Here is a 23,527-nt window from a genome sequence, read left to right as displayed (position 1 = left end):
AAGGTTACACAGCCAGGTGTTTCTGGGTGGGTGCTAAGTGTCTGAGCCCGAGATTTGATCCCCAGATCATCCCGACACTGGGGCCAGTGCTCTTACTTGCTGTGCTACCTGGCCGCCCCGACACCAACTCTTAAGTAATGTGTTGAATTCAAAGATTTCATTTGGTGTAAGGCTATACTGATAAAGCCTAGTGGTTTGAGTTGGATAAAGAAAAGGTATATATATTTGATCCCTTGTGTTCTATGATATTGATATGGATTGGGAAACAGAGAAAACATATCCTAGCATATGTATATATAAAATAAATGAGCCCTAGCTTAGGGTGGGAAGGGATGGGGAGATGGGATTTATGCTACTTTCCAAAAGAACATGGATCCTGACTCAGAACTTTTACGTGGCCTCTATATTATAAATTCTCTATGAGCAGAAAAGGACCTCTTATCTTTATGTGGTAAATTTCAAGAAGCAACACCTAAGAGCAGACTAGACATGTGACCTCAATTCTACTTTCTGAATGAGGGGAGAAGTATGTTTTTAGAGAACTTTAAAACCTAAGTAATTTCTCACTAATTTCAAATCATGACACATAGGCTCACAAAGTTAAATAAATTATTTATCCAAGTTCCAACACAAATCAGGGTGTTCCTATTTTCCTCCAACAGGCTTGAGGTCCTACAAACAACATAATGCTAGACAAGTTCTAGCACAGACTGACAAAGTGAGTGGGAAGCCGCTGACATTTCTGGCTTGTGAAGACTCACCCTCAGCACCACTTGTCACACAGGGAAAGGGGCACATACAGTCAAGGGAGTAGAAAAGGCAGAGTGAAGTGTTGGCTGCAAAACCAGCCTCCCAATGGAGATGCAGAAGGTACCACCAAAAGTGAGCTCTCAATTTCTACTTGGCAGCAACAAAGATACTTGAGTTTAACATGATAAAATGATAAGAAAACCTCAGGACTGCAACAGTATGAGCTTCTATCCAGAGGGCTTAGGAAAGGTGAAGAGGAATCCAGCTTCTCAATGAAGAACACTGACTGCCAAGCCAAAAGGTCTCTTCTTCATGACCCAAATCAGTGGAAGACAACAACAGTTCCTTTATGCAGAACTCCTGAACTCAGGATTTCAAGTAACCCAAGTAGAACTTCCTAATGTCTCTCTCCTTCTAATTATTTATTTATTCGTTGCTTCTGTTCCTGTACCACATCACTGATTCCTGCATAAAATTCTTGAAAGCTGGTTCTTCATGGCTTTCTTCCGTAACTGGAAAGGGAAAAAGAAGTAATGAAAATTACTTCCCAGTTAGCCAGGTGGGTGGAAATTGTTCTCATTCCATTTCTCAGGAAAGACATTCTGTTTCAATAAAATTGACTGTTCCCTTTATTCAACTAGGAAGCTCTCTGAGAACTTTATGATCACGTGTAGGGCATAACACTTGAGAGAGGCTTTGCCAGTTGGTACTGCTGAAGTTTAGGGACATCAGGACAGCACTCTTATATTGGAGGAGCTGGGTAGAAAGGTAGATTTGGTTCACAACTCATAGAACTGCTCCTAACCAAGTTAAACCCTCAAGGGTTTTAAAGCTAAATCATCCTCTATATCCTGATACTCTTAGACTTCTACTTCATGAATAACCTAACCATAAACCAAAATGAGTCCCTCAGATCTTTCTATGTGTCTTCAAAGCAATTCTAGGGGCCTCAGAATGACATTAGGCTTTAAAAACTGAAGTCTAAAGAGAATCATGGGACAGTGAAGAGGCTGAAAACATTTGCGACTATCCAAGGGCAAAAGAAAGCCTCTGGGAAGCAATCTCCTATCACTATATACCTACCCCTTACCATTTCTCATCTCCATGGCTACAGGTGACATGCTTCAGAAACTAGGAATTTTACTCCAAGATATTAGTGTCCTGGGCAGCCAACTCCCAGAAGAAGCAGTTCTCTGTCTCTGCAAAGTCATTCCAGTTTGCTACCTTCAGTGCAACTGTTTTCTCTCTCACCTTTATGGTCAATATCATCTGTATCACTATCTTCTTCATCCTCTTCTTCTTCATCTGCTGTACCTCTGGTTAGAATCAGATCAGAAGGAGTCACTGCATTAGCTGAACTGTCTATAAAGGAAACACAAATATCAACTTACAACAGACATCTTCACTTCCTAAAAAGTGATTATGAAGCATGCCCCCACCCCCACTCCAATCCCTTGAATGGAGAGGGACTAGGAGCAGAGCAAGAAGATCACTGTATCATTCACGGAGGTAGCACTGGGACCTGCCTCAAGAATCACACCCATAGGGCGGCTAGGTGGCACAGTGAATAGAGCACTGGCCCTGGAGTCAGGAGGACCTGAGTTCAAATCCAGTCACAAACACTTAACACAAACACTAGCTGTGTGACCTTGGGCAAGTCACTTAACCCCAATTGCCCTCCAAAAAAGCCAAAAAAAAAAAAAAAAAGGAATTACACCTATAAAACCCTGATACCCAGAGTGACCAGGGAACTACATAGCAGGGGTTTAGCAGGGTTTATATTTAACTTTGGGACCATCTAAATGAAAACTAGATACTTATTTTGATATAAAAATGGATGAGAAATGTCTTTCGGAAAGATAGCAACTATCTTCCTACTGTAGACAACTACAAAATGGAGCTATGAGGGGCAGCTAGGTGGCACAGTGAATAAAGCACTGGCACTGTAGTCAGTATGTCCCAAGTTCAAATCTGGCCTCAGACACTTAACATTTACTAGCTGTGTGACCTTGGACAAGTCAGTTACCCCCAATTGCCCTGCCCTTGCCCCTCCACAAAGCAAAAAACAAAAAACAAAACCAAAATGGACCTAAGAGGACTCTCCAGTGAAGGAAAGGTCACCTTTGAGAATTCTTCCTAAGCTATACTGCTAGAAAAAAACTCCTCTTAGGTATTTCACAGATGGCATAATTGCTCAGTAGCTTCCTAAAGAAAAATAATTAATTTGAGAAACTAGGAGACCCCAAGTGGTAATTTGCCCCATTAAGAAAGACTAAATGAAACCTTTGATAGTAAAGGGAGAGCAGGGACTAACGTGACAACTGCTTCAGGGATAGAAATAGTTAACAGGAGTAAAAATCTTGTTAAAAGGAACAGAAAGCACTTTAATTGTGAATGAAACCTTGGCCCCAAAAGGATTATTAGTTATTTCTCATTTAGTAAATAACCTTTCATCCTCTAGTCCCCAACCTGAACAATCACTAATTCACCCTAAAGAGTTGGCCAGCGCCATATTTCAGGATCGGAATCCAATAGTCATTCTACCGTGTTTCCCCGATAATAAGACCTATCCCGAAAATAAGCCCTCCCCTTACTGTGTAAGATTCCTCTAAAATAAGCCCTCCCCCGAAAATAAGCCCTATTGAGATTGCTACTGTAGTGAAGGTGATCCCTTGCGCTACACACTACATTACGGTACCCTCTGTATGCACCGTCCCCCCCCCCACCCCGGGTGAAACGCACGCTGCGCTCCGAGCTGCATCCAATCAGAGCTGCAGCAGTGAGCGCGTCATCCTGTTCTTCCCCAGTGATTTGCTTATTGAATAAAGGTACATTTTTTTGTTCACATTTACCTGTTTATTAAAATTGCTGTCAATGTTCATTAAAATAAGCCCTCCCCTGAAAATAAGCCCTCTGGTGTTTTTCTGTCCAAAAAAAAAATAATAAGACAGTGTCTTATTATCGGGGAAACACGGTATATAGAAGCCTAAGGAAGAGGAACCTTTTAGACTTTGCTATCAGTTAAACAGAATCTGTGAAGTCAATAAAAGACAAATTTCAGATCCCACCACAAAATTGGCAAAGATGATAAAAGCCTGAAACGGTCACTGTTGGTGTGGCAGTTGAAAGATGAGCATGATAATGCATTATGTGATGATGCTAAGAATTTGTCTAGGTTATCTGGAAAACAATCTGGAATTATCTGAGAAAGTCACTAAATTGTTTATAACCTTTAACCCAGAGATCCTTACCACTGGGAATATACTCCACCCCAAAGAGTTCAAAGACAGGAAGGTACCCAACTGGAAACAAAGTAAACGATCATTGGCAGGAGAATCGACAAACTGTGGTATATCAATACAATGGAATATTGTTTCGCCACAAAATATGATGAATATAGGAAAGCACTGAAAAACTTATAGGAACCAGAAGGATGTACACAATAACTTCGATACTGAAATGAAAGCTAGCACTAAGATACTTGAAATCAAATTAAATGTCGGGGACCAATTCTGTGCCTGTGCCTCCATCTTCAGGTGTCCTTGTAGCCTTTGGTCTGGATGTGTTCTCTGACTAGCAAGTTCCTCAGACTAGGAACCAGACTATGATTTCACTGGTGCACGGGGCTCCTACTAAACCAGAGCAGATCAGCCCCTTCTCTACAAGTTATTGTATTGAATGCCTTCAGCACTCAGAGGCAAGTCACTTGCTAGGCAGTACGTCTCAGACGTGGGACTTGAACCTGGGTCTTCATAAGTCCCAGGCTAGCTCTCTATCCAGTTCACCACACTGCTTCTTTCTCCTTTGAAATACTAATAGCTTACTGAACTGAAATGTGTGCTGACGTGAAATTTTCCCTAGAAAATAAATGTAGGCTCAAGGAATAAACTAAAAACCACTTAAATTTCACCTGAACAGATTGGAAATTGAATTACAAGGAGAGTATAAGTGTGATAGGACCACAAACAAGCAGGGAAAATGTGAAACCCCCTCTGCTTCAAAATGAGCAAACTCATGATGTGGGAGAGAAAAAACCAAAGCTACAGCCACCATACCAAAGGTTATGATGAAACGAGAGAAGGGCACCAATTTCAGGGTGACCCAGAAACATATTAAAATTATTTCTAAGCTTAAACCCAATGTAGTTTCAGCAGTGCACTGAACCTCAATCACTTTCTGCCATCAACAGGAAGCCACGGAAAAGAACAATAACTTCAAGCTGATCCCAAAGTCACTATGCCAATAGACCCCCAATGTGAAGGAGAGTCCCAAGATCACCAATGTGAAACAGAAACTAGCTGAAGATGCTGCTCTGTAAATGTCACATATACAAGCCAATCAGAGCCTTTCTTCTCCCCCCCAAATCACTGGTGCGTTCCTTCCTAATGAGGGAAAGTGCCGTATTCCCCAACAGTCCAACAGACCCTCAGGTACCTGCGGCTGCCCCAGGATCCAAGGCCACAGACCCCATGTCTTTTTGAAGACGGTCCAGTTGCTCTTTGTGCTGCTGGCTCTGTGCATGGGCCTGTAAAAAGGGGGGAAAACATCCTCAAATACCTGAAGAAGGTGGAAATTATTAGTCTTCTAGAGGTTAGCAGGAATGGAAAGATCCAGAGGACTGTTTAGACATTAAGGAAGAACAGGTTTGGATAAAATGGAAGGAGTAAAGGACCCCCAAAAATGAGGGGTTCATAAAGGCTGCAACTGAAACTACGTAAAATGGACAAATGGCACAGGCAGGGAAATGAAATTCCTGTCAAATACAAGTGGTAGAAAGTTCAGTGACAAAGGACCAACCTGGAGACACTAGTTTTAGGTTCAATCCAGAATCTTAGTTTAAGAGCAAGTTATGTGGGTTAAGGCTAGTGACTGGCATCCCTGTCTGTATATACTGTGTATTAGGCTACATAGACTGAGTAATCTTAGCTATGATAAGGGTGTCTTAAGGTCACCAAGTGCCTTTCCCTGAATTCCTGTTGGTACTTTTCCTATTCTAAGAGATTCCTAAGAAAGGAGATTCTATAACCTAAGCCATAACTTCACAGTCAGGAAAGCAAACTTCAGTGTGGAAGACAAGCTATATGCTCAAAAAAGAAAAGCAGGAACTCTCACGATTAATTTGTTGACAACCCACCTCCCCAGCTTTATTTCATACTCTTCTACATTCAGCCATACCTGCTGTTCCCCAAACCTCCCATGCCATCTCCCACCTGTGGGCATCCATACAGACCATGTCTATGCTTAGAACGTATGGATCCTCTTATTAAAGTAACAGTTCACACTAATCATTATTGGTCTTCACAACGAGGTGTTATGTTGTAGGTACTATTATTATCCCTATTTTACAGATAATGAAACTAAGGATAAAAAAAGGTGAAGTGATTTAGAGTCACACAGTAGTTCGATAAAGCAAAATTCAAGCACTCTATCACTGTTCTACTCTGCTTCTTCAGATACATCTTTTTTAGATGCTTTATTGTTCTTCAAGACTCAACACAAGGGTCACTTCCTCCATGGAGCCTTCCCTTAAAATCCCCAAACTCTCCCACTTCCAATATTCCTAGAACATTTTGTCTGATATCTGTTTTGTCTTCTTCCCTCATCCTCTCTACTCCCTATGCTGTGTAACAGTCATCTGTGTATATTTATTATCCCCCTAGGAGGATGTAAGGTCTGTAAGAATAGGGGCTATTTACTTTTCATATTTATAATCCCCAAAGTGCCTTAAACATAGAAGGTGCTCAAATGTTTATTGAATTAAATCTGTTGTTTAAAATTTCACAAACTCCCCCCCCCCCAATTTTCAAATAAGAATTTAAGAAATCAGAACCTGAGGTGGCAGGTAGAAGAGAAGAGCTGGCTGTGGAACCCACAGACCAAGAGTGGCTTTATGGTCCCAGCAAAGCCCATAACCCTCTCAGTAAAATTACCAGACACTTTCATCACCTCCCACAGCCTGGTTGGGAAGAAACTGCTTTGAAAACTGGAAGATGACACTTAACTGTGAGCTATTATTATTTCTTTGTGAAGAAGAGCTATGACAAGATGGCAAATATACAAATTTAAATGAAAAGAACAGGTATCCACAAAGTGTCTTGGAATCCATGAAAAGAAGCCTGTGACCTTGGGGCCAGTAAAAGAACAGTCAGTTCCCTTTCTTACCAGTGTTTTCTTCAAACGCTCATATTCAGGGCGATATTCCCTAGAAAGAGAAAGTTATTTTTAAATGCCTTGCCTTAACAGTAATCTGTCCTAGGCCAACCAGCTAGAACTCCCATCACCAAAAGGAAGAAATAAGCAAATGTAGTTAAATAAAGGGCTCTGTCTAAACCCAAGGCTACTGAATCCCAACAGGTTAGTAAGATACCACTACAAAATGAGCAAAGCTCCAAATTGACTAATCTGCCCGTGAAACTATGAAGTACAAATAATTCTTGTCTAAAAGATTTGCTTGATTGGAGAGGTGAACATTGGGTGGAAGCTTAAAGTGAACGAAGAATGTGTACTGGGTTCAGAAATCTTGACATAGAGCTGTGATGCACCTGGACAATAATCAGTAAGTTGGACAGGATAAAAAGTCCTTGTCTGAAGAATCAACAATAGGCCTGACAACTACAGTGACCCAAGTGCAAACCTAATCAAAGATGAAGATCAGTGCCAGTAAGGTCAGAAGCAAGTACATACAGGTAGGTGTTGGGGGAAGGGAAAGGAGAGGGAAAGTGTATGGAAAGAGCTTTTCTGTGGAGAAACATGTTTCCGGGTTGTTGATGACCCACTTCTGTAAAAAGGTCAAATGTCACCCAGTAAATAGGGGTGGGGAAGGAGTATATATGCCTAATATAAATCAAATGCATAGATGGAGAAAACCTGAATGCCTGGCCTAAAAAAAAAAACCCTCCCTCATCCCAGAAGTGAGGGTCCCAATGTGGCTATCAATGACCCCCTCCACTTCTTACCTTTCATATTCTTCTGTGGCACTGGTGACTTGCACAAAGAGTTCTTCTAAGCCTGTGCCCAGGACAGCAGACACCCCTACCACCTGCCAAAAGCACCCCAGAATCCTATGAGTAAATCACTGAAAAACTATAAAAACTTTATCTTCTCATTTTGAAAGACTTAAGAACTCTGATCAATGAAACAAGCAACTGTGATTCCAGAAGACTGGTGGTGCTGCTCCCTTCCTGAGAGGGAATGATCTCAATGTGCAGAATGAGACACATATTTTTGAATGCAGATCACAGGAAAATGTATTTTGTTTGATATGCATATTTGTTATAAGGATTTTGTTTTTATTTTTTTCAGTGGGAGGAGGAGGGACAGGGTAAATGTGAGGGAGAAAAAAATAAATACTTGATAATTTTTTAAAATTACAAATTAAGGGATGGCTAGGTGGCACAGAGAATGGAGCACCGGCCCTGGAGTCAGGAGGACCCAAGTTCAAATCTGGCCTCAGACACTTAACATTAGCCATGTAACCTTGGGCAAGTCACTTAACCCCAATTGCCTTGCCTCCCCCTGTCCAAAAATTTTTTTTAATTAAAAAAAAATTACAAATTAAAAAAAAAAACCTCTTTGTGTTATGTTTTATTCAAATAGTTTTTGTTTGTTTGTTTTTTTGTTCAAGGAAAAGAGGGTTTGGTTCCTTTAAAAAGCCTAAAGCAGAAAAGTTTAAAAAAACCCCACACATACACAACAGAAGCATGCAGCAGTTTAGTAAAAAGGCATTTCTGGGAATACAGAAATGAGAGAATAAAAAAGAAAGCAATTAGGAGTGAAAGCATGCAAGTAAGTTCCTTTCTGATTTAACATCACTTCCTTTCACAAACCTACTACTGTATTCCACCTACTGTACCTCTCCTCACTCTCTGCCTTATGAATGCTGCTCCTGCCATCCTTTTCCCTAACATCTCTCTCTATCAAGCAAACCCATTTTGTAAGCCTAGGTGGCATACAGCTGCCTCACTCAGGTTCTCTGATTCCCCTCCCCACCCCAGTCCACCAGAAAGTAATCACTCCCTCCTAGAAATTCTAATAGTCCTCTGCTCCCTCTTTTAGCACTCAACATGCCCAGATTTTTATGTTGTTGACAGCAGGACCTACATTGTAGTCACTATATTTCCCCTAGGTCCTACTTTATTGCCTTGTACTTGCAGGTACTCAATCATATTTGTGTAAAGAAATAATATCTGACCAAGCAATGTAACTTAAATTACTAATGCCTTCAACATTTATGAAGTGCTTGTTATGGGCAGGGCACTGCATTAAACAGTAGTGACACAAAAATGGAAGGGGGGAGGGCAGGGCAATTGAGGTTAAGTGATTTGCCCAAGATCACATGGCTAGTAAGTGTTAAGTGTCTGAGGCTGATTTTGAATTCAGGTCCAGTGCTGACTCCAGCACTGGTGTTCTATTCACTGCGCCACCTAGCTGCCCCAATTTCCCCTAATTCTTACTGTGACTGTGGGACTAAGAAGATATAAATTGGGAAATGACATTCTTCTCTCCCAGGTCAGAGAAGGATAAAAATAGTGGCTCTAGGAGATCAAAGGTAAAAATGTTTTAAAAATATTTTTTAATGAATGAAATCAAACAAATCGCATGCTTTGTTGTTCTATCTTCTTTGTCCATGAGGGAAGAGAAAGTAAGAAGCAGAGTTGGAAGGTGGAATTTACAAGTTGCACAAAGCCTGGAATACTGTGATATTGGTCTCTTTGCCTGAGGCCTGTCTCCTTTTCATCCTTCACGTAGCTACCAAAGTGATTTTAATGCAGGTCTAACCATATCATTCCTTACTCAGACTCTATTGAGGAAAAGGAGGAAGGGGAAGGAAGTAAAGAGAACAGGCATTTATTAAGTCCCTACTATGTGCCAGGCACTGTGCTAAGAGTTTTAAAGATATTTCGTTTGATCTTCACATCAACCCTGGGAGACAGGTACTATTATTATACACATTTCACAGTTGAAACTAAAGCAGACAGAGGTTAAGTAAACTGAACAGGGTCAAGCAGCTAGAAGATGTAAACTCAGGTCTTCCTGAATTCAGGCCCAGTATTCTATCCACTGAGCCACCTAACTATCCTTAATTACCTAATTACATGTCTTTCTATTACCTCTAAGATCAAATAAGTCCTTCAACAACTTGGCTCCAACTTAGCCTGCCAGTCTTATTACAAATTACTCCCTTTCATAAGTTCTGTGGTCCAAACTAGCCTAGCTGCTATTCCACACACATGGCACCATATCTCCTATCTGTGTTTCTGCAATGGCTGTCCCCCACACCTGGAATGAACTTCCTCCTCACTCTAACTCTCAGAATCTCTATTAGTCCCTTGAGTCCTCCAATATTTCTTTTGCATATTTTCCTGATTCCCTCACTTGCTAGTGTCTTTCCCTTAAAAAAAAAAAATCACCTTCAATTTATTTTGTATTTTTCTTTACATGCTTATGTTACCTCTCTGAGAGAACCTAAGCTTCTTAAGGGCAGGCCCTGCGCTTTTATCTATCTTCAATGAGCTTACTTCATGTTTGTTTATTTACTGATTAGAATGGCTATTTGAAAGGCTAAGGAAGCATTTCACACTTTTACTCTGCTGTCAGTAGCTTAGTTACTATGATAAAATCCAAGGTAACATTCTAGGTACAGAGTTTAAGTCTTCCTTAAAGTAGAATGGAAAGCCAAGGTTTAGTTAAGCAGTTGACAAAAATACCTAAGTATATGGACAGCAATATCTTTATATTCCTTTAATTTTGTTAGAAATTGCATATTGTATTTTGTTTCCTATTGTGAAATGTTAAATAATTTGTGTTAAGTTTTACTTAACAATAAAAGCAAGAATTTAGCTTACAACCTCACCTTTTCCAAAATTATCTACACCTACTTACTTGACCTATTCAAAGAAAACAACTGAACCACTAAAGCTTTTGCTCTCTTCTACCCAAGACTTAAATCAAAGATGGTCCTTTACTGATAATCCCAGTTATTTTAAAGATGAAAGAGAGTGGAGGTGAAAACTTACCCTGAGTGAACTATAAAACTCATCCAACACTAGACTCATAGAACGAGTCAGATTACTGACATATGTAGTTTCTTGATTTAAGGCATCTTGGAAGGTCTCAAAATCCTGCATCCATTCCACTGCAAAGCTGTGATCAATGATGTCGGTCTGCACCAGACAAAAAACAGAGTAAGTTTCAGGAGTGAGAATGCTGTCCATATACCAGGTAAATGGAAAATGACAAAAGCAATGGGTCTACATGAGAAAAAAAGCAAAGTTATATAATAATATATTTAAGGAAATGAAAATCCTCTACCTAAATATAAGCATTAGGCTGAAAAAAGTTTGCTGGGAAATTAAACTGTTATCAATTCAAACTCAGCATATGTAAAACCAAGCTCAACAGCCTTCTGTTGAAAGATTGTGCCTGACTTTCACATTTCTTCCAGGAAACCAGGCAAGAGAATGTTGAGTCATTATTGACCCCTCCATTGCCTTCTCTCAGATATTCAGCCACAAGCTACTGTGGATTTTTCTTTTAAATGTTTCAGATCTATCCCTTGTCCATTTTCATGGCGACCACCCTAAGTCCAGGTCCTTATTACCTCACAACTTAGCTACCCTACTTCCAGTCTCTCTACTACTCTAATCCATCTGGGATAGAAAGACCTAAAATATTAATTTATTCTTTTAATATTGGTTTTATTTATGAATTTTGTCTATCACAATCATTTCTGGAAACCTGCCTCCTCTTCCACATTCTAGACTGAGTTATCCCTTGTAAAAAAAAAAAATTAAAATAACCAAGACCCTGCCTGTCTGGCATGAGAAGAGACTTATAAACATGTAATTTTACCTATAACCAAACACTTCATCCCCCTTACTGGGCTGCGTGTGCCTTCAACATTTCTAGTCAGACACAGACCTCCTAAAACCCCTTCCCCCCACTCACTCTAGAAAGAGTATATCAATTCCCCTAGCCCATGGCAAGTGCTTAATAAATTCTTTTATATTCATTCACTTCACCTCCCTGCTCAAAAACCTACAAAGGCTTTTTTTACTTTATACTCAACAACTTTTAACAGGTCCCTGCTTCCTACAGGATCAAGTGCAAACATTTCCTAATATTCAAGGACTTTCATAAATGGCCTCAAAGCAACTTCTACTGTTCCTTTATGGGAAACTTCTGAGTGAGCCATTCTAGTCAATACAAAAAGTACTTTGCATTCCTGGCTCCTTATCATAGCTCCTTTTACCTAGAATGAAAGGATGTATTTTGTACTTATATCACCTCCATCCCTTAATACTCAACTCTGATCTCATCCCTATTGTCAACATAATTCCCTGTAGATAACAGGATCTTAATAAATGTTTGCTGAATTGAAGATGTCCCTAAATAATCCAACCTAAAATGATCTCTTCCTTCATCTCAGTATTTATTGTATACAAATATCATATACTTTGCCTTTAAAATTTTATTTATTTTTTGTCTCAATTAGAAGGTTCAATAGCAGGGAAAGTCACAAATAGATATAGAGAACCAACAATTTACCAATATAAATGCTCACATTCCCAGTTGCTAACATATATATCCAAGACCTGTAAACATTAGAAATCACTTTGGTTAGCAAGCCAACTTAAGTTTTTTTCTTTTTAAAAATTATTTCAGTACACAATGAACCATTTATACTCCTCTTTCCTCCTTCCTACCAGATCAACAGATGATCTAAATGAAGGATGACTGCACCACAATTTGTAGTTGCTGAACAAATTATTTCCAATGTTTCCTTGGCAACAGCAAATAGCTTCAGGATTCACAGCTAAACAACTTCTACTCCCAGGTTACAAAGATGATTCCATTCTCTAGTCTAGTCAGGTAATCACCTGAGTCTCCCTGCCTATCCCATCTCCTAACTTAGGGGTATTTTACCACAAACAGTAGTTCCTCCTCCCTAATATGCATACGATCTGCTCTGTCTAGAGGAGCTTCTTCAGCCTTCCTGTGGCAGACTGCTTAGACAGACTGATACTTTTTCAAGAGAGAGAGAGAGAGAGAGATCTCCTCTTCTAGCAAAGAAGAAGCCTCAATCTACCCCCTCTCACCTACAGCTATCTTCCTCAACCACCAAATCTCCCCACAACAAGAAAGTACTAAGATGACCATACCCATGACAGCTTAGACATTGAATATCATCATCAATTTTTACAGTTTCACAGAACTTTAGAAATCAACTAGTATTCTGCCAGATGAGGAAACTGAAGTCCAACAAGGTGAAAGGATCTGGCCAAGGTCACACAGACAGCAGGAGGGTTGGTCCTAGAAGCCACATTTACTACCTTTCACTCCAGTGCCCAGTCCACATGAGGCTGAACGACACCTACCTTGTTCATGACCACAATGAAAGGCAACTTGGTTTTATACAGGATACTGAAAAGAGAATCAAGCAACAGTTAGTAATAAGTTGCATCCAGGAAGAGTGAAGTGTACCATCAGCACCCAAGTACTGTTGTTAGTTCAAAAAGATACCTCTCCAGGAGGAACATGAACTCCCTCCCCACAGAGGCAGCAACAACAATCCTACGGACATCTCAATATGATGATGACGACAGAGTATAATACTGTTAATTTGTAACTGATACTGCTCATGTCAAGAAGTGATTTCACACACCCAGTGTAGAGGTGACACCATCACCGCTAGAGTGACCATAATGGGCTGCAGAGGAGGGGTCATCTAAGACTTTCCTCCTCTTTACAGAAGTGGTAAACAATGGATGCAGAATGCTACATTTAAAAATCAACAAGTACTTCTCAGGGAAGTGCTATACTCCATGCACTGTAAGATACAGCTACTAAGTTTGCTAGTTTGGTTTAATGATTTGTCATGTGATAGGCACCAGGGTGGCAGTGGGGGATTGGGGCTCACTGGGAAGGGGCTATGGAATAAAAAAAAGAAGATACCAAACATTTAAAAAAAAACTCTACTCCTCCTAGTAACAAAATCTCTAAGTCAATTAGTTTGACTTGCTACACCTGTATCAAAGGGGAAACATGAGAGCCCCCGAAAACAAATTCTCTTGATATTTAAAGCCTTGGCCTTTCCTTTTCCTAATGTCTCCGCTTGCATTTAGTCAGAGCAGTAGCTAGGTCCTGTTGCCACTGGCCATTATTAGCTTTGCAACTTCACCTATTACTGTGATAACACAACAGCCCTCAGACCCAATGGGATCATCTGCTTTGACTCTTATGCTAGTCAATGAAGCAAAACTGTATAAATGGTTATGTCCACACTCTTCCTATGATGAGCATAGCCCTACCTTTTATACAATTACCAACTTGGGGAGCTCAAGTGAGGGAATTCCCAGGAACAATAAGTTTCAACAAAGAATCTTCTTAAAGTCCACAAGAGGATTAAGATGGAAGGGTGCATCGGTGGGCCCTGACTTCCATGAAGCCTTACCTGCATGCATACAACATGTTGGACATGAAGGTAACAGGGTTGGTGCTTCTAGATGTATCCATCACATATATGACAATTGTTGGAAATGAGGAAGCCTGAAGAAACAAGGTGAGTCATATTCTTGTCAGAGGGGCAAATGCTTGACCCCAAATCACTTTGCTACTTTCCTAAGCAAAAAAGGTTCTGTTCTCATTGCCATGCTTAAAAGTGACAGACTATGGATCTGAAACTCAGCTCATGTGCCACCTCCTCCATGAAGCCTTCCTTGATATTCTACTCACCCTCCCCACTCCAAGGATTTAGTGATCTTTCCTTCTCAAAATTCCTTTACTAACTTGAGTATGTTCTATACCACCCTTACCCCCAACAGATGTAAACTACTTACGGGCAAAGACTCTTATTTTTCTGTCTTTCTTGTTTAAGCAGAACGTCTGGCATATAGGTGGGGCATAATTTTTGTGAAAAATGAAATGAAAATGGGGATTTATCACTCTAACTCCCCAACAGTGACTTCTCAGTCACAGGATAAAAACAAGACTCACCAGGGCTTCAGTGATAATTGTACCAGAAGCTGACCAAGTGAACACCTCAATCTGTCCAGGTGTATCAATCAAGACATACCTGTTTTAAGGAAAAATAGGTAAGTATTACAACTGTGTAATAAAATATTCTGGATGAGGGATTTACAACAGCTACTGTACAAATAACTAAAAACACTAAACTATGCCATCACACAATACTGCTGACTCCTAAAATCTGTAATCCAGCAATTTAATATAGTACCAAAGCTTCATGTATGTCTTTGTCTTCCTATTAGATTATGGATGAATAACCCCAACTCCCTTTCACTAAGGACACAAAAACATTTTCAAGGTCACCCTTGTGGACAAAGATATTAATGTGTAATGATCTAAACATAATAGATTCTTTCACAAACCTAGGGCCACAATGTAAAAACTCGTCCTTGGAAATAGATGTTTGAGACAGTTGAAAAAAAGAGATATTTCAAGGAGATAAGCAGATTCTTCAAACAAATTAAAAAAAAAAACCTACAAAAAACCACAAGAGATTGTGGAATGTTCTATGCCAGACCTATCCAGAATTAACCAGTCTTAGAACTAGTTAATCTCCAAAAGGTCAGAAAAGCAGGATTAAGATTTAGAAAAAACTTTATAACCAGGTGTTAATTTACCAACTATGACTTTGTAGATTCTATGTAAGTGCCTTTAGTAAATGCCTCTAAATCTTAAGTCAGGGTATAAGTAGAAAGATATAGCAGATGTTAAATCTCCACTTTCCTACTTGAAATTTCAATATTCAACACTAATGCACACACCACTGCTTAACAGCAAATGTGAACAGATTTTTAGACCAGAGGTGGTAAGCTCCCAGCCTGCTACAAAACTATCAGTGAAGAAATACAATAATATCTAGATAATGTTAATTTGTGGTGTTCTAAGTCAATATTCCACATCTATTTAAGTTCAACATCACTAGTTTAGACCACTAGTTCTCCTGGGTCAGATAAGAATTCTGGATGTCACTTTCCAGTAGATAATACTGAATAAAAAGATTATACAAATCTTTCCCAGTTCCCTTTCTGAGCAAAATTATCAACCAGAAAGCACTTTATAAAATTAGCATTCTCTCTCTTTGAGCTATATGAGTTTTATTTATGTAAATTTAAGTGGAAAGGATGCCTCAGAAAAGACAGATGAGAAAAAAGGACAGAAGTAATGGTGCTCAGAAGGCAAGGAGGGCAGACATCCTAAGAGTAGACTAGGAGGCAAATGATTTAAGTCAGGCAAAATTCCCATTCTAAAACTCTCTTCTCATCAGTGACCTAAAGACTCTCTTAAAGGACTTAGGAATTATCTGAGAATATTCAGTTTAACAGTTTATTGCATATGGTTTTATGTAGCTCCCCAATTGTTCATTTCTATTTGTTTCATATGTATAACTCTTATCTGCCTCAAAAGAGAAGGCAGGAACCAAACCACAGCTTTTTTTGGGTATGTTCTATAGTGCTCAGTATAGTGAGCATATGAATTAGGCACATATAATGTGTTCAAAAAATAATGGTTGATTTAAAGTTACTCACTGGGACATGTTCTGAGATTTCTCAATAAACTTCATGACCTAAAAGGAAAGAGATATGGTTCTTGAAGATCTTTGGGACATCTATGGGTCAGAGACCCTCCCATGATAGCAAAAGCACATAAGAAAACTCCAAGTTGGGAAGTATATGATTAATTTCAGGGTACTATGTACCCTAGGAAACCTCTCCCATTTTATGTCCTCTTCTCATAATAGATCATGCACAGATCCAAATGACTTTTTTAAAAAAAATAACACTTTCAGGTTTATAAGGCAGTTTCTCTTTGGTTTCATTTGGTCCTCATGACAAACCTGTAAGGTAGACACAGGCATTATGACTCGCATTTTACAGTATTCTGAGGCTCAAAAGATGGAATGACTTACCCAGTCACACAACAGGTATCAAAAGCAGGACTTAAAACTAGGTCGAACACCCAGCCTAGAGTTCTTTCCTCTGTACTACACTCCCCAAGATCAATATTTAAATAAAAATAACAGCCATCATTTATGTAGCACTTGAAAGTATGCAAAGTGATTTACATATGTTAGCTACTCTACAACAATTTTGTGAGAGAGGGAATATTACCACCTCCATTTTACAGATGAGGAAACTGAAGTTGAGAGAGGTTAACTAACAGAATCACACAGCAGGTATATGGCTAAGGCAGGATTTGAACTCAGGTCTTCTTGGCAGGAAGTCCAGAGGTCTGTCTACTGTGCCTACTTACTGTTAAGGTAGCAACTTGGGAGAGGTACAATACAATGATCTGGGTTTAAAGCTGAGAAACCCAGACCACAAATCTCAGCGAGTGCTCTTACTCGCTGTGCTACCTGGCCGCCCCAATAAAGCCATCTTAATTTTCTGTAGAAAGTGATATAAAAAAGCTAAAGGATAAAAAAAAATTACATTTTATATTAATAAACATTTATCCTCCATCCATAATGCGCCTACCAAGGAAAGATCAGAATGCAAATCAGTAATATAATAGAAATAGAACCCTGGACTTTTGGCTTTATGGCTATAAATATTTTTAAATGTGAAATAATAGCAATAATTGATATATTTCATACTTCTAACTTTTTTCCAAAGTGTTGGTTAAGTGACTTATTTAAGACTACTGGGCTAAAAAGTGGCAGAGGTAGTATTAGAACCAAGTGTCCTAACTCTGCTCTTTCTGCTCTACCACAGTAATCTTTCCTTGCAGCTTTACTCAATTAGGGCATCCTAGTTAAAACAGCTTCTGTGTTGACATCTCCTACATTTATGTTCAGATTTATCCAGACTTTTTCCTCCCAAAATGGTCAAACTCAAGGAAATACAAGTCATAATCTTATTGTACTCCAGAAGGGGAGATAAGCATACCTGATCAAACCTGGTAGCAAAGAGATTAAGGGAGGTCACTATGCCACCGTTGGGTCCAAGTCCATATCTAGACACAAAGTTTAGGAATTCAAATGTTTATAAGCAATCTGATAAGGTTCATATCTAGTATACCACAAATGCAAACATCACTCTGATATTAATGTGACGGATCTAGGCTTTGAAAAACTGCAAACCTAACCTGCTCACAAAAGCTCTATGGGACAATTGAAGGTACAAAGTTTTCTTTCAGTCCTCATTTCATAAGGAAGGAAGGAGAGGAGAAATGAAAGGACTTTTCCAAAAATCTTCCAAATTTTATAAGTTCATTTTATAATTTATTATAAATCTAAGTTTATGTGAATGAGGTTGAAACCATTTAAGAAAGGTTTCTAGATTAGCTATATCTTTTCCAGACCCACCCTCCATTTTTCTCCTTTAAAAAAATTAGTTACTTCACATGTTTGGGCTAGTATTTGTCATAAAATATGACACTATACCGCAAAGTCTTCTACATTTATAAACATAGTCACAAAAAAATAAATGGGAGTAGGAAAACATTAAAGTAGATATGGAAAAGGATACTGCTTCATGACTTCCTTATACTTCACTGTGTCCCGAATATCTAAAAAAAAAAATAATGATCAGACCAACAGACCTCAGAATACCACCACAATTTTAGAGTATTATATCAATGGTCTCAAAAATGTTGAGCAATAAAGTAACTTCCACCCCCCCCCCTTTTTTTGGTGAAGCAGTTGGGGTTAAGTGACTTGCCCAGGGTCACATAGCTAAAAAGTGTTGTGTCAGAGATTCAATTTAAACTCAGGTTCTCCTGATTCCAAGGGCCAGTGTTCTATCCACTGCACCATTTAACTGCCCCTCTATTTCCTTTCTTCTTCAACATCAGAATGTGGTCTTATGTCTGTCTCCTATGTGTTTCACATCAGAAAGTAAGAACATGGAAACAGAATGGGTAGAGAAACCTATGTTTCTCTTCAAGTGCTACATGAAGGAAGAACAGAAAGGGTAATTTCAGACTATTAACCCTTATTGACATTATTCCCCTCTCCCCCAGCAGGTACTAGCAGTCAGAACTAAACTATTCTAGACAATTCTCTCTTGGACCAACTTTTTATATTGGTTCTCCTTGGGTACAAGGGCATAACCATCAAAGCAGCTCATATAATAACTTGGAAGCTCACAGAACTTGGAACTTCCAGTTACATGGCAGTGATGTTTCCTATGGAATGATGGGCTGGAGCAGAGTCAGGAAATGCACAAAATATACAGAATTTTTCTTTTGGGATCATAATTCAAAGACATAACAGTCAAATATGAACATGACACACAGGAATAAGTTATAAGTTTCATTCTGTTTCCCTCCTTCCCAACTACTTCTAAGTAATGAAGATATCAATTCAATTCAGCGACAATTTATTAAATATTTACCTAAAAGACGGAGGTACTGTACTATGTCCTGAGAATACAAAGATGATCTTGTTCTTAAGCAGTTATAATCTAGGGGGGTTAACACATCCACACAAACACAGGCATGATGATAACAAGTAAAATGTGGCATGACAAAGGAAGGGTCTACACATAGGTCTATTAAAAAATACAAGGAAAGAGATAAAACTTTCAGGTTGAGGGTGGGGAGAAGATCAAGGAAAAGGGCAAGAATTCTTGAAGAAGGTAGCATGTTAACTAGGTCATGGTGGTCAATAGGTAAATATTCATTTAGTGCCTATGTGCCAGACAATGTGCTAAGCACTAAGAATACAAAAAAGAGGCAAAAGACAGTCCCTGCCCTCCAGGAGCTCATAACATAATGGGGGGAAAATCAAGAAAGAATTAATTCCTCACATGATCTCTAACTAGACTTTCCAAAAGAAATGTAATATACCTCCTCTCACAACATGAGCTATATCCCACACAAAGCTGAAAGGAACCTCAAAATTCATCTAATCTTGAACAAGAATCTCCTCCTCAAAGTCCCTGAGTGAATGGTCACACAGTGTCCACCTGCAAACCTATAACAGTGTCCACCTGCAAACCTATAGGGTCTCAAAACAGCCAATCCCACTTCTGGACAAGCTCTGATTGTTAGGTCATTTTTTCCTTAAGGGACCTTAGAGAGACCAATCCCCTCATTTTATACATGAAGAAACTGCGTCACAGAGAGTTTACATGATTCATCCATGGTCATACAACTAGAAAGTACCCAAGGCAGAACTGGAATCCAGAATTTTCTGACTCCAAGTCCAGTGCCTTATCTATAATACCATGCTGCTTCTGGGATGTTATAGGGAAAGCTATTTGTAAACCTTAACTCCATTTTAAGGGAGTGCCCAGGCCAACAGTGCTCACTCCTTCACTCTTATCCAATCCTGATTCTCTAAAAATGTTTCTATACCAAGCCCTCAGCTTTCCTTTCCTTCTCACAACCCCTCAGGTTCTTTTTATATGTAGTCCTTCCACATTAGAATGTAAGTTCCTTGAAGGCAGGTGCTACCTTTCTTCCTGCCCATATTTGTATTCTCAGAACTTTGCACATTTTCCAGTACACAGATAGTTGTATTTAATAAATGCTTGCTCACTTGAATTATGTTAAGTCAAAAATTTACTTTTCTGAAACTTCCACTCATTGTTCTATGTTGCAGAGGTAGCATGACATAATGGAAAGAACCTTAAAGTAAAAAAAAAAAAAACCTGGGTTTGAATCAGGTTCTGATATTTCCTAGCTATAACTCTGGGAAAGAATTTTTCTAAGCTTTATCATTAAATACACACAATACTTTTACTATGTATACAGTACAAGGGGCTCAAAGGATTGTACAGTTAGAACTGGAAGGAGCCTTAAGGACCATCAAGTTCAACCGCTCATTTTACTGATGAAGGAATTGGCTCACAGGGAAGCTATGACCTGCCCAGGGTCACACAACAATAAAGTATCTGAAACAGGATTTGAATGGTTCATGGGACAGGATTTCATGATTCCAAGTCATTGCCTTATCTCCTATACCACAATGCCTCTGGGTTATTGTAAGGAAAGTTATACGTAAACTTTAATACACCAAATCTGAGTTATGTTACTGACTTCTAAAATCTAATATTTCTTCCACATGATATTGTTTTGCCCCTACATATTCTTCTCCAAGCAAAACAATTCTACTTCCTTTAAATGACCCACATTTAGCAGTCTCCTCCTCATCCAGTTTGCCCTTCTCCAGATATACTCCAATCTGTCAATGATCTTCTCAAAGGTGGAACTCAGAGCTGCTTACAATACTCCAGATGCAGTATGAGCCATTCTAAGCAGAATCAATAGAAATTATGAATGAACCTTTCACTAAGCATTTATTATAGAAGTACTTGAAAAAATAACCTTAAGACGTGATCCAGCTTAAAAAGTTAAACAGTTTTTCTGAATTAAAATGCATATAAATTTGTACAATTAAGTATATTTTCAAGTAATTATGACCCCCTTATTTCATAAGAATTCTTTTAAGAAAACAGCAGACTCATTTTTACTAGTCTGCCTCTGAAAATGGCTTAAAAGTTGCTACGACCCATGCATAGGTGCCAAAGAGTAAACTGGCAGGGGCTAGATAATGGAATGGAGAACACAGAACAATACAATAGAACCTAAGTTCCTTAAGGACAGAGAACATTCTGGTTTTGTATTCCAGGTGCCTAGCACAGGTATAGAAATAGGTATTGGAACTATGACTTCATTCGTATAGAGAACTCTCAGATGAGGAAACTCACTATATAAATGAAGGGTGGCATCTTGGCAACTACATTAACAGTTGCCTAGAGCACTGAATCCAAATCTTCCTAGCCAAGGCTGGCCTTCCATCTACTTACTCCACTTTGCCTCTCCCCTAGCAATTCATTTACTTAACAAATAAATCTTGGATACAGAGAATGAAACAACCTTTCAGTTCAAATCTTCAACACTATTGCAAACTAAAATTAGTATCTAGGCTTAAAGATTCCCCTCCAATTTATAGGCATCTTATGACCAAAGATAACACAATTTAAGGTTAACCAAAAGAATGAGAAATAGAATAAAACTATGCCTTGGGAATCAGGAAGCCCTAAAATACAACTCCTAGTGACACTAGGAGTCAATAATTTAGGGTCACAGATTTAAAGGAGGAAGAGTAAATCACCATCTAGAAAAAGACGATGTTCTTTAAACGGAAACAATTAAGCTGTACAAAAATGCAATGAGGTACTACGGACAGGGGCAGATTCCCAATCATAGGCAGCCTTCATGACTGAACTCTTGTCAGGGATGTTATAGCTGGCACTTATGCTTCCCAGATAGACTGAATGACTGATTTAGTTGCCAGATGTTGGTTCATTGATCAATTGTAGGATTAGATCAATCAATAAGAATTAAGCATTTCCCCACATAAAATAAAGCAGTATTTGCCCTCAAGGTGCTAGACTGCCCCAGATTTCTTCCAACTCTAAGAACAGTTTGAGCCTCTTAGAACATCTCAATATCTATTGAGTTAAATGTCTACCTCAGTTTCAAATTTATCCCATACACGGCTTATTTATACATATTTTTTTTCATGTTGTCCCCCCTTTTGAGTAGGAGTTTTTATCTTTTTAAAAAATGTCTTTTGGCGTGGCTAGGTGGTGCAGTGAATAGAACACCAACCCTGTTGTCAGGAGGCCTTGAGTTCAAATACGACCTCAGACACAACACTTAACTAGCCCCGTGACTTTGGGCAAGTCACTTAACCCCGATTGCCCCTCCAAAAAAACGCAAAAAAATATATATATCCTTTACCTTTTTTTCTTGTATCCCCAGCACTTAGCACCGTGCCTGGCACAGAAGGCACTTAAATGCTTATTGACTGACTGTTGGAAAGCGGACCTTTTGTCACTTCAGTTTCCAAATCTTGGCAAATAACATCCTAACATCCCCAACTGAGCAAACAGGGCAGCCAGACAGGAGGAACAGCGCAAGGTTGGGACGCTGAAGGCTGTATAAAAGTGGTCGAGCTGGCAAGAGCTAACAGGCATTCAGTGCTCGATTTTCTAGGGATCCTCTATACATGTCGACCCACGCTCGCGCCGACTCACCGATGTTGGCCGGGAAGGGGACCTCGTGCACGGCAGGGTCCAGGTTGATCACGTAGGGTGGCGAACCCAGGCCGTGAAGGTATCCCGTGAGCCTCTGCGGGAAAGAGCGGCGGGAGACAAGGTGAAGGTGGAGGTGGTCCCGCCATCCCACCACCGCGACCCCCGGCCAGTCGCAGCCCAGGCCCCTCCAGCAATAGCCTCTCCCCACCTCTCGCTTTTCGAGCCTCACCTGTACGAATGTCGTCTTCCCAGACCCCGCCATCCCGAGCACCAGGAGACACACTGGAGGCCGAGGCCGAGGCCGGGGCCGGGGCTGGAGGCCCTCCGCCTCCGGAGCCGCAGCTCCCGCTGAAGAATCCATCTTCCCGGAGCGTAAGGCAGCGCCTGCGCAGGGAGACACAGGAAATGACTTTAATGAGTCCGACTAGCGTTCAGATAGCGAGCGGGCAAAATGGGGCGGGGTCAGAGCTTAGGCAGGGCCTGGAGACTGGGCCAGGGACCCGAGAGGAAACCCGGCCAAGGGCGGAACCTGCAGGGGAATTTGAGAATAGGGTGGAACCGAAGGCGGGGCCAAGGGCGGAACCTGCAAGGGAATTTGAGAATAGAGTGGAATCGAAGGCGGGGCCAAGGGCGGAACCTGCAAGGGAATTTGAGAATAGGGTGGAACCGAAGGCGGGGCCAAGGGCGGAACCTGCAAGGGAATTTGAGAATAGGGTGGAACCGAAGGCGGGGCCAAGGGCGGAACCTGCAAGGGAATTTGA

General features: G+C 39.9%; 1 protein-coding gene across 1 annotated transcript; it reads right to left on the bottom strand.

The window, feature by feature from the left end:
- Window positions 1-600: 600 nt before the first annotated feature.
- GPN1 (GPN-loop GTPase 1) lies at window positions 601-23,219 on the bottom strand. Its single transcript, XM_069072104.1, has 14 exons — window positions 22,996-23,219; window positions 22,767-22,860; window positions 18,246-18,285; window positions 17,664-17,730; window positions 16,305-16,342; window positions 14,746-14,824; window positions 14,204-14,298; window positions 13,128-13,173; window positions 10,767-10,913; window positions 7,707-7,789; window positions 6,913-6,952; window positions 5,185-5,275; window positions 2,002-2,112; window positions 601-1,262 (listed from the first exon to the last, which is right to left on the bottom strand). The coding sequence occupies exons 1-14, from the start codon at window positions 23,125-23,127 to the stop codon at window positions 1,177-1,179; spliced, it is 1,149 nt and encodes a 382-aa protein (XP_068928205.1). The 5' UTR covers window positions 23,128-23,219; the 3' UTR covers window positions 601-1,176.
- Between the last annotated feature and the right edge of the window lie 308 nt (window positions 23,220-23,527).

This window comes from Petaurus breviceps, unplaced genomic scaffold (assembly GCF_028583685.1).
Source record: "Petaurus breviceps papuanus isolate PSGF00001 unplaced genomic scaffold, PetGlider_PUasm1.0 90845, whole genome shotgun sequence".
Classification (NCBI taxonomy): domain Eukaryota; kingdom Metazoa; phylum Chordata; class Mammalia; order Diprotodontia; family Petauridae; genus Petaurus; species Petaurus breviceps.
This window is presented reverse-complemented; position numbering and strand designations above follow the sequence as displayed.